Genomic DNA, 12,429 nt, shown 5'->3' on the forward strand with positions numbered 1-12,429 from the left:
TCTGTTGGCATTTCTTTATATTAGCATAGCTTTAGTGGAACTTGATTTCTTTCAGCTATGTATATAAGGTAAAATGTGCTTGCTAGGAGCAAAGGAGACTGGCAGTTAAATGTTCTGCCTGGTTGTCTGCAAAAAAAGGATGTGGCATCAGTAAGAGTATGATGCAAATACACAGATTGCTACATCATCCAGTAAAAACCTCAGAGCTTCTTTTTAATTAAGTTTCTAGCTTAATTGCTATTTTATCAGAATTGCTGAATCTCTTCCTTTTTTAATTGTAAATATCTGTTTCAAGCTGTCTGGAAACTCGGCAGGAGTTGGTGAGTTGTTTTGCTCATCTCTTACTCATCCCACATGTTTTAACCTGAAAGCTCGCCTAAGGATAAGACTTTACAACCTCATAACTGGCTCATTTCCATAAGGTAAAGTTTAGTGCATTCAGCACAAACAGCACTTGTGGCAAACTGCTTCATTTTTTCTTAAAAATAAGTTTTCTCAAGCATGGAATATTCCTGTCCTTCTGGAAAAGGGAGGAATAAATCTCACCTCACAAATTTTCTCCCAGTTCATCTCTCTCTACTTCCCCAAATACTCTCTCACATTTCTCCAGAAACCTGTCTATCATATGTGCACAAGCAAACATTAGGTTTCCTGTGTACTTTCTCTAATAGAAATTTTCTCTTCCATCACAGAATTTTTAAAACTTTTAGAGGCAGTTCAGGCAAGTTTCAAATAAATTGAACAAAATACTACACTGTCTGCTTCAGGGGTGTGAGCTGGTGATGTATGCACCTGCTGTGCAATTTCTCTGGTGTGCCCTGTTGAAAGCAGGTATAGTAGGAACAGGTTTTTTCTAGAGTTTTGGTTCTGCTCGAAGATGTTTTACTGGTATCTCCTCCCCCAGATTTAGAGTAGTATCTCCATATACGTAACTTCACAGACAACAGTAAAATACGGGGAATGTGCTGTGCAACAGTTTAAATGCTTCTCTAATCAGAAATGCTGCAAAACACTGTGCTTCACCTTGAGATTGAGCCTCTCTCTGTCCATGATGTCAAGATGACTCCCTCCCTTAGTTCAGCTGGAGATTTTACATATTGGATTGTGTTCAGTCTTGTTAAAAACCCCGAGTAGTGTGAACATAGTTCTGTGAACATAGTATGAACAAGTTCTGTGAACTTGGAAATATACTTTCAAGGAGTTACTATTTCATGGAGATAATGACATGGGTAACTGGTAACACCCACATATAATTCCTGTTCCCTGTAGTTAGGCTATTTTAGGAGGAATACAAGAAAGTTTCCCACGTCTGTGGAAGAAAAGATCCACAACTTGCAGGAATCAGAACTGCAAGTGGTTCACTAGAGATTGCTGTTTGGTGGAGCATGAAGTTGCACTGAATGGCATGCCAGAAGGGTGGCATAATACAAAACACAACACAGTGAATGTGGGAAATGCAGCACGTTGCCCTTGAGCAGGACTGCTGCAGACCAAGCAGGACTCTTGGCACCTGCACAGCGAGGCCAGAGGAGACCAGCCCCAGGCCTGGCCAGGGGCCTGAGGGCTGCCTGTGCTGGTCTCACCAAGTGCTGCTGCAGGTCTCAGCTGAAGGGCTCCAAGTCCATATGCCTTGCTGCGGAAGCTGCATGTCAGAGAATGACTTACCCATGGAAATGAGCAATTCGTTCTTGGGTGAGGCTTTTTTGCATCATTTGCATGATTGCATCAGCCATGGTGCACTGGGGTGGTCTGGTATGGTGTACAGCTCAGCCAGGAGAGGCATGGAGGTGAGCAGCATCCAGAGCAGAATGAGCCTGCCTAGGAATGTTGTTTGTGCTAGACAAAATGTAGGTCCAGAATGACAAATGACAGCATTTAAATTACAGCATGTCAGTGTCTTATAATGGACTTTACTTGGGTTGTTACTTTCCCTTTTTTAGGAAAACACAAATAGCAATTTTTCATACACTTGTGTTTTATAACCACTTCAAATTGTTGAGTGACTCTTAATTATGGCTATGGACAGATACAATGTTAATTTTTGAAAAGATAATGATAATGGTTTAATTGGTAGCCTTGAAAGGAAAAGCTCTGCATCTTCCAGGACTAATCAATCGACTGCACAAATATTTCAAAACTTTATAAAATTTTCAAATTTTATACAGTATATTTTGAGATTTACACAGTGATGTTTTCCTGAAGCAATACCCACGGCTTTAATCTGTATGCTTAATAAATGGGCAGGTTATCTTCCTGTGGGAATGTAAGTTTCTACCTTGTTAAACAATTTCATTTCCCACTTTATGAATTGTCTTTGGTGTTATATCACATACTCTTTGACTTAAATTCAGTATCTTTGGCTACAGTTATCTTGTAGCTGTTAATTCATCATTTTGTGGTTTTGTCCCTTTTTTTTCAATGATTTCTGCACTGATTAAATATTGCTTAACAACACTCTGGCACTATAAAATATTTCCTGTGTGCAGATCTCTGACATGCCACCTGTTTAATGTTATTTGGGATGCTTCTGGAAGACAAGTTGAAATTACCCATGCACTTGTTTTTGTTCCCCATGACAGCTACATCCTGTGGACCTGTAATTAGTAATCTGTTGGTGTGGTGGCCGATAAACTGAGTACTAATTTAGACCAAATTAATATTTTTTAATTTAGACCAAGTAATTTTTTTTTTACTCTTTCAGCAGAAACTGCTACTGGAACTGTGTCAGCATATTGTGTGCACTGTCCCCACAGTGGAGATGAAAATCTAATTTCCATCTCTTCAGTCATCTTCCTGCTAGATCTACCTAGAAAACAAAGCAAATGCAGTCATTTGTGTTCTCTGGAGAATAGGAATTATATGTTCTCCAGTTTTCTTCCCTTTATTTTAAAACTTAACATAGTAGCCTTGTTAGCTGATAGAATGGGCAAAAATAATTAGGCAAACATGAAGTGCCAGTTCTTCAGAGAGAGAGTCATTGGGCATTGGAATGGGCTGCTCAGGGAGGTGGTAGTCACCATCCCTGGAAGTGTTTAAGGCAGGACTGGATGTGGCACTTAGTGCTGTGCTCTAGGTTATAAGGTGGTGTTAGGTTATATGTTGAACTTGAGGATGTCAAAGGTCTTTCCCAAACTAGTTAATTCTGTAATTCTGTGGAAGTGGAACATATTTTTTTTTTTTTTTTTGTGACAGTCCCTGGTTCTAGCTTACTAGTGTTTCATCAGATTTTTTTTTCACAGACCATTATCTAGGTTCCAGTTGCAAAACTTTTTTCTGGACATCCTCAGAGACTATCTGAATAAGAGAATGAACAATTACCAATTGCATTTTTATCAAATGAGCCAATCAGCCATTTTCCCAACCTGCTTTTAAAATTCCACTCCAGGAGGACAGATGCCATGTCCTACGTGTGCTGTGCATCACCTCTAGCAAGTGGTTGCTGCTTCCAGCTCTCATGTGGTCCACATTTCACAGGAAGCACTTCCTGCTTTTCATCTGCCATAGTAAGGCTGCATCAGCTTGTGGTGTTGATGTTACAAAAAGGGATGGGTAATTTAATGAAGCACCAGGTGTCTGAAGGACATCATGCATTCTTCATCAGTATTATATATTGGTATTGGAAGTAATATTCTTTGGTATTTCGGAGAGGTCTGTTTTCTTGGCTTTTTAAGGGGATTTTTTTCCATTTCTGTCAAGCTTGTCCTCTGGAATGAATTGCCCTACTTTTAACAATCAAACACCACCAAAAAAAATGCACCCGAGTTATAGGGAATACAGGCTATGTAACTTGCACACTATTTTCAGAAAATTGCAAAGATGCTTGTTTCAGCTTAAAAATTTCCCCCCCCTCCCCTCCCCACTTTTCCAATCAGCTACCCTCTGATAATCATACTGATTTATTATTTTGGTATCTTATCAGCAGCAATGACTCAGACTTCTACAACTCAAGAAACTATGACCAGCCCTAAATCTTTAGTTCACATACTGAGCAGTGCTGGTGGTAATGTTTCTTATTAATGATTGACTAACCTCTACCTAGACTAACTTTGATGTCTGATTTTTAAAAAAAAACCTTCCTGCACCCAGATTATAGTGCCTTTTTAAAACCTAATCCCTGCTCCAGATGAGAGCTTTCTGTATGATCTTGATTTTCAGAAATCTGGGATGTTTGCTTCCGTAGCATTCAGCAAAGCCGCAAGCTTGATAACAAGCATTAAATCCAGATGCTGTTCTTAATCTGATGCACGTGGTGAGCTTTGAAAGAGGTTCTGGTGTGTATTGGGTTATACAAGGGAGCTTTTTTTCCTTTCCCTTACCTCTGGATAGCCTCTGGTAGCAGTTCTTTGTCTAGATTGCAGGAATTTGCATAAAAGACTTTTTGTTACCCTGGCAGAATTTCTTTCTGGGATACCTGTCGATTATCTTCACTGGATTTCAATTTGCTGTCAATTTGCAGAAATTAATAGCTGGGATATAGGTTTTCTAATGGATCTTGCTTTTGTACCAACTCCTCTGTCTTGGAAGTGTTTCTATGAATATAGGGAAGCCTTACTGAAATGCTACCCTTCAAAAACTGTGTTAAAAATGAAGGAGACCCTGTGCTGAACCACCACCAGTGCTCAGGTTTAACAATGCAGCTTCACTGGGCTGCTTTTGAAATGTCTTCACAGCTGCACATGGCAGTGCTTGGCACAAGGAGCCAGCTGGGCCAGTCCTCCCTCTTGCTCTCCCTGCCTTATGTCACTGAGCTCTACTTTTAAATTAGTGTCTCCAAGCCATCTTGAAAACCATATGTCTATTAGGACGTGATGCGTATATGGCAAATGCTTAATTTGGTCCAGCTTAGCAGGGCACATCCCCATGCCACTCTGAATCTGTAGCTTTGTACTACAATTCTTTAAGTCTGGTTTTATTTACTTTCCTTCTTTTAACTTTAGGTCAAATTTATACCAATAACCCAGTGGATGCAGTCAGACTGTGGGTGGAAGATTAGAAGCAGTTGCAGTGGTTTGAGTTTCTGTGCGAACAATGGTGGTTGAATTTTTGTCTTATGGAAAATATTGAGAAAAAGTCATCTGAATATTAAACACGCAGTTTTTGTAGCCTAGGTTGATTTGACATAGGTCAGAGAACCCATTCTGCTGGCAGAAACTACCCAGGCCCTTACTACTCTGGCCATTACTACCTGTGCATTATCATCTCATTCGAACTACTGAAAGCAGAGAAAATGAAATCTGTGTGGAAAGAAGCAAACACTTCCACAGACACTGGAGATTTTGAAGGGCTTATGCAAAGAAAAGGGTTGTTCAGATAATGTCACAAAGTTTCCTGTATTTCTGTTTGATAACTGGTAATTCCCCTCTAAATTTATCAAGATGATGAAGTTGATTTAATCACCTGTAATCAGTGTAGTTTATTGAAGAAATGTTTCTGAAGTTAACTGTTTGAAATGCATTTCATGGCTGCTTAGACACAGTTACTTATGTACTTAGCCTGATGTGCTGTTTAATTCTCTGCTTGATTATTATGTTTTAATAAAATTGCTTTTTTAAAATCTTTCAAGCATTCCTAACATGGATGGTGAAGTAAGTAGATCAGGTCAGAAACCTGTATTTGCACTAGACATGTAATGAATTATAGTGACAGTAAAAAAAGCATAGTATATGTTCATATTATTTTATTTTATCTTCAAAAATATTTGTCTAACCATTATATCTCAGTCTGAATTTCTCACCACAGAGAAAATACGCATTTAACAAATGTGATTCAAAATTTTTGCAGATTAAACTGTTTTACAGTGTATTTTTTTTCTATTGATCCATCCTGAAAATGAAATCAAAGTAGAGAAGGTAATTGCCTGAAAATTGGAAGCAAGCTGCACTGAAACAGGATCAGGAAAACCCTGAGTACTGCTTGCACCTAGATATTGCTGTCACCCAGTGTAAGTGGGGATGAGTGTGTATCTCTGGGGATTTCCAATGCTTCTGACTGCACAGAAGAACAATGGAAGCGTAAAATTGCCTAGTTGCACTTCATAAGGAGCCAATCTGAACCAATGCAGCTTGCAAAATTTCATGTATAAGGAAATTGCTGCATTTTAGTCCATTGGTGAAACATGGATGTAAGCTGAAATTCTGGCAGATTTCCAGCACCATTGGGATCTTCAGCACTGGAAAGGAGAGCAGGTTCTCTGGTGTGAACAGGACATCTGAAGTAGATCTAGGGACGTGTCCTGCGCTAAACATGTTGCTTCCCTGCATGGCTCTAAAACAGCATTGACCAATTTTGATTTTTTTACTGTGCTTGCACTTATTCCTCCCATTTGTCCAAATTCTAACTTCAGCTTTAGGTTCTGAAATAATTTGTCCCTGGTTCCACACTTCCCATGAACTTAGTCACACGTAACCTATCTGCTGTTAACTGTAGAATGAGTACAGTCATCCATAAAACACCTTTAAAAAAAAAAAGTATGTGTTGGAAAAGCTGTTTTCAGGCCAGGCATGCTTGCCCTTTCTGCTTTGTTAGAGCTGCTCTCAGCCATGCAGATTGTGGCACTTCCCTCAGAGAAACTCTACAATGCTTTAACTAGACCATGTCTGTATCATTCACCTTACTGCTAATTTATGTGCCCATATATGTGGAAGATTTGGAAATAAAATGTATGAGTTAAGAATTTAATATGATATACAATGAAAAAATGTCTACTGTGTATAAATATGTAGTACATACACAAATGTAAAAACCAGAGAGGTTTTTTTGTGCATGATTATGTAAAACTTAATGATAGAATTGTATTTTTCCAGGAAAAAATGCCACATCAACTTGCAATATGAAGTGCTCACAGTAAAAGCTGTAGTACTTTCTGTCACGACATATTTGCAACCATAGTTCATTTTCTTTTTCCCCAAATTTCTCTTCACATCTTCTCTTGCTAAGGCTAGTCTAGATCCTAGGCCCAGAGGGAGGAATAGTCATGTTTTAAACATCAGAATTACAAAGTTCTTAGCTTGGCCCAGATGTCTGTGTCTTAAATGGAAAGGTTCTGATGCTGCCAAGTGCACTTCAGCCAACCTTGCTAGCTAGATTTCTGGGAACAGCTGTTCTGTCCTCCAGGCTACTGTCAATCTCTGATTTATTCAAATGTTGCCCTTGCAGGTTAAGACAAATAATAGTAACAAGGCTAAAAAATTACAAAGGCTCTTTGTTGTTGATCCAAGGTTCTTTCAAGTTCTGTCTTGCTTAAGTGCCTGCTGTGACTACTGGTTCTGTGGTTTTTCCAATTCTACCTCTTTTGTTACTAGTTCCAGCATCACTGATGCACTGAGTTCTTGAACTTTTCCCCTCCTGGCCTTTTTTTCAGATTCGGCAAGGCATGTCTCGGGTGGTTTCAGCTTTGTAGCAGGACCTTGGGTAGCAGTAGGCAATGTGTCTTAGTGCTACAGGAATTCACACAGGCAGATAGATGGTGCTGGAGTTCATCACTGGCTCTTACTGTGTGTGCTAAGTTCCCCATTGTGAGAATCCACACAGAATTCCTAAATACAAACTTGCAACTTTGGCTTGAAATTAAATTTCCAGTGCTAGCTCCTCTTTATGCTGGGTTTTTGATACCCAGAATTTCAGCTGAAGAAACCTAAGAAACATTTCAATCAACCATTTATGTGATGGGGTTTGTTTTGTTTTCAAAGACTCATCTATTTTTTTACAGAATAACCTGACATTTTTACAGGTCCGGATAACTCCTACTTTGTCTGGGAGAAGAATGGACAAAAGATGAAGGCATGCATCATGGAGCAATCTCACAAGCTGCTTGATGGCAGAGTGCATGTTCTCAGCTGGATGAAAGATGCAGTATCAGAAAACACAGAATACAGATGTTCATTCATCTCAAAAGTTGGGAACACAACGTCAGAAGTGCTGATCACAGTGGAAGATAAAGGTAGGCTTGTTTCAAGTGTATGCCTGACCCTGGTATGAGTAAAGTTCTATAATATTCCCCCATAAAATGTGCTTACCTAAAGATGGTAACTCTTGCCTACTGTATCAGTATGCACTTCATTTATGGAAAGGTTTTAGTGCCATAGAAACTCCTCCCTCTACCCCCCTCCTCAAAGGACTAATGTAAATTAGCAGTTATGATCTAGAAATTGAACCAAAACCTGATAAACTAATTAAAAAAATCTGAAAATCAGATGAGTAATAGAGAGTTACAATTAAATACTCTGATGGAATTCTACAGAGTAATGTAGAAAAATTCTTTAATTCATAGGGACTTAAGGAAGCCAGATGGTAAAGAGAAACGCCCACTGTGCTGGATTTTAAAAACTGCATGATTTGTAAACCACTTTTTGTTGAGCAACGTCTGTTCCCTCTGCTCCATTTGGACACTAGCTAACTAGGCAGGAGGGCAGTTAGGTAATGTCAGCAACTGCAGGATTTTAGGGTATTCAGACTGCCTGCTGCAACTAGCTCTTGAGACCTTACTCAGGTGTGGAGAAGGTCTGAATAGTCTTTAAAAAGACAGCAGGAGCAATGAATATACAGCAGGGATACAGCGGGAATTTTCTTGGCAAGATGAAGGAAAAATCAGGAAGCTGGTAAATACAAATGTGAGTCTGTCAAGAAAGGCTCAATACTTCTTTTTTCAGTCTCTCAACAGAGAAAAGCCATGGGAGTCATGTCATCACTCCAGTTACTCTGAAGTCTGTCTCAGAAGCAGAATTAAGAGCATCTCAACCAAACCAATGTAAATGTAAAACAGACAGAGGGGCTCTCACTGTACTCTAAAAACATATGGCTGTTGCTAGTGTCCCAAAAGATAAATAGAAAACATGTCATCAGTCTTTTGCAAAAAAAGCTGGCAAGTAAACCAAGATGCAGTAATATAGCCCTTCTTAAATTATCAATGTAAGGAAGTATAAAGAACTCTTGAGTGAAATTACATGACATGGCTGAAAGATCAGATCCAGCCAGCATGGATTTAGGAGAAGCAGGTGCTGCCTGACCAACCTGATCTCCTTTTACGACCAGGTGACCCACCTGGTAGATGCAGGAAAGGCTGTGGGTGTTGTGTCCCTGGATTTCAGCAAGGCTTGTGGCACTGTCTCCCACAGCACACTCCTGGAAATGCTGCAGCCCGTGGCTTGGACAGGAGCACTCTGTGCTGGGTTAGGGACTGGCTGGATGGCCGGGCCCAGAGAATGGGAATGGTGCTCCATCCAGCTGGGATTAGCACCAGTGGTGTCCCCCATGGGTCTGTGCTGGGGCCAGTACTATTCAATATTTTTATTGATGACATGGATTAGGATATTGAGTCTCTCATTAGTAGATGACACTAAACGGGGAGCATGTGTTGGTCTGTTGGAAGGTAGGAAGGATCTGCAGAAGGGCATAGAGAGGCTGGATTGATGGGAAAGACTGGATGTGGCACTGAGTGCCATGGTCTGGTTGACAAGGTAGTGTTGGATCATGGGTTAGATTCGATGATCTCAGAGGTCTTTTCCTGATGGATTCTGTAATCCTGTGATTACTGAAAAATGGGGAATACTAACTGGACCTGTCCATCATGGCACCAGTCCTTCATGCTAAGTGGTCCTCTGCCAACATGTCACTTTTCTCCCCAGGCTTGTTATGATCTACCTGGAGTATTCTTGTGCTTGTTAGAAGGATTTGAACTTCTAGATTTCAAATCACAGATAATGACACTAAACCTGTTTACTTTGGAGGCCATTATGCTGCAAGTGTAAGAGACATAACCATTTCAAGAGAACTTACTGCAAAGTAACATGAAAAGATGTAGAGCCAATGAAGGATAAGAGGGAGGCTCCTTCTAGCCCCCTTCCTGCACAACAGGCACTCCTGAATCTGACAAGGTACTGAGTTCTGCCATTATGTGGTTATGTAATCATCCCATTCTATTCTCAGACAGTGCTGGTCAGGATGCATGGACCAAAGAATTTGATACCTGGAGAAGTGCCATCAGTGAACATGACAAGATGATGCAAAACTGGAGGAAAACATGGGTAAGACTTTTATAAACTGCCTCTTGCACTTCTCCAACTGCATGTATTTATATAACAAAATTATCTGTGCTCTTGTACATGTCATCATCCTTGACCCTCTCAGCAAAGTCTGTTCTATGTATGACATTCCTTGTAGTTCTGCCAGCTTATTCCTTCAGTCCATTAACCAAGTGCTCATCATCTTCCTACACAAAACAGCAAGTCTGTGTATAGTGAATAGAGTAGATCAATTTCATCACATCTGCAGACTAACTGGATTGCAGAGACTACTGGACTTCATAAATGGTACTGTTCATAAAAGCTGACCTATTTAAAAAAAACAAAAAAGTCACAGCCATCTATTTATATTTTCCTCAAACAGTTAGAAAAAAGATTGTTTTTCAAAACATTATAGATATGTGCTTGCTGCCTGTAGAACAGTTAGTGCAGGCAACCTTAAGCCCCATTTTCATTTTTAGAGTGGTATTAACACATCATTCTGAAATTTTTCTTCAGGAGACCTGCAACAAGAGAAACAGCCTCTAATGGACAAAGGAATGAACAGAAGGAGAAATGTACACAAGAGTACCTGTTACTCTTAATATAGCATTTGGAGAAGTCTTTGCAAGCGTTAGCGATGACATTAAAACTGGTATTCAGGAGAATCACCTCAAGCATGAAGTGGAAGGGGATATTCTTACTGCACCAAAGAATAACTAAGCTAAATTACATGGTACAAGAGAAGCCACACATCCCATGCTGCAACCTTGCCTGTTTTTCTGATGTCAGCTATTTCAGCTTAATAAAGAACAAAAGTAGTCTCAACAAGACTTGTGCTGCTGTTCAAAGAATATAGTATGATGTTTTCTGTTTTGAGTTCATTAAGTCAACCAGATAATTTTGAGCTTGAGGATCTTGGCATGTGATTTAGAAGTTAGGACATGGATCACATTTATTTAAAGGCAATTCAACTTGTACAATTATTTTTTTTTTACTATGTTTTCCCTTATGTTGCCAGTGTTTTGAAGAGCGTTCCTTTCTAGTGTCAGCAAGCTCATTTGTTCAGACATATTTCCTTTGGTAATTTTGTGCTGGGTTTCAGTTAATTTTCTTCAGAATGGCTGGTTATGAGAATGTTTTGGATTTATGTTGAACAGAAAGTTGATAATGGAGAGATGATTTTGTTATTACTCAGCAAGGCTTGCACAGAGCCAAGGCATTCTCTGCTTTTTTCACCGCCTGGATGGCAAGAAGTTTGGTGTGCAAGGGAGGCTTGGAGGAGACACAGCCAGGACAGGTGACACAAACTGACCAAGGGGATATTCCAGACCATATGGCATCATGCTCAGGACATAAAGGCAGGGGGCATTTGGAGTGATGTCATTTGTCTTCCCAAGTAACTATTACATGTGATGGACCCTGCTCTCATGGAGATGGCTGAACACTTGCCTGCCCATGGGAAGCACTGAATGAATTCCTTGTTTTGCTTTGCCTTATGTGCATGGCTTTTGCTTTCCGTGTTTAACTGTCATCATCACAACACACGGGTTTTCTGGCTTTTACCCTTCTGATTTGCTCCCACTGTGAGAAGCTGGGTGATGCCTGGTTGCTGGCTGGTCTTCAAACCATGACAATAATAAAGTTTCTATACCAATTACAGAAGTTGTGACTAATGCTGAAAGTACAGATTGCAAGTATGCAAGAACACTCTTTAGTTTTTGCAAATTCTTCTTCTATATTTGAGACAATGTAACTTAAAAATTCTATGATGAATTAATTCAAAGTCCATTCCTTATGATCATCAAGTGCAGACTGAAAATGTGAGGACCTACACTATCCACAGTAAAAGTGTTGCACTGCATTACTGTTCAGAGTTTTGTCCTTTTGCATCTAAGAAACAGAATATATAAATATATATATAAATTAAAATATAAATTAAAGTATAAATTAAATTTTCTTTATTATCTGGTCAATGGATTTCAACAATCTGGAAGCAAGAAAGATCCTCCCTAATAATCAATCAGCCCAGGTGGAAAGATGCTTCAAGCAGTATCAGAAAGCTTCATACTCATCCCCAAGTTCTCTCCAAACTGGTAAAATTTAGAGTGTTTCCCACATTAAAGAAGGCAGTCTCTTCATGCTAAGACTTGAATGATCCTTTTTTTCCAGTGTCAGACCACTCTGTCACACATGCAGAGTGAAAACTCATTTTTTTCCCTACTTAGCTTAACCATTTTCCCAGTTTTTCACATAGGCATTTCACTAATGCTGATGGCAGACTTTTGACACTAACAGAGATAATTTTTTCTCATTTGTTCTTGTAATTTTTTTGGTCCCAGGACAACCATAAATAGACTTCCCTTGATTGTCTCTCCTCTATTTGTTCAGCTGACTTGGAGCACACTTAGTTTTGTGCTCCAGAGTTTAG

The 12,429-nt window shown here is 39.6% G+C and overlaps 1 protein-coding gene across 6 annotated transcripts in view; it reads left to right on the forward strand.

Annotated features, from left to right (window-relative positions):
* The window catches only part of SEMA4D (semaphorin 4D), a 97,634-nt gene extending 86,550 nt beyond the window's left edge, over positions 1-11,084 (forward strand). For all 6 annotated transcript variants that reach the window (XM_079330995.1, XM_079330997.1, XM_079330999.1 and 3 more), the window contains 3 exons: positions 7,730-7,939; positions 9,925-10,022; positions 10,518-11,084. In XM_079330995.1, coding sequence (XP_079187121.1) covers positions 7,730-7,939; positions 9,925-10,022; positions 10,518-10,547 — 338 coding nt within the window. In that variant the 3' untranslated portion in view covers positions 10,548-11,084. The remainder of the gene's footprint in view (positions 1-7,729; positions 7,940-9,924; positions 10,023-10,517) is intronic.
* Positions 11,085-12,429: the final 1,345 nt, after the last annotated feature.

The sequence above is a fragment of the Erithacus rubecula genome (assembly GCF_903797595.1).
Source record: "Erithacus rubecula genome assembly, contig: SUPER_Z_unloc_2, whole genome shotgun sequence".
In the NCBI taxonomy this organism is placed as follows: Eukaryota; Metazoa; Chordata; class Aves; order Passeriformes; family Muscicapidae; genus Erithacus; species Erithacus rubecula.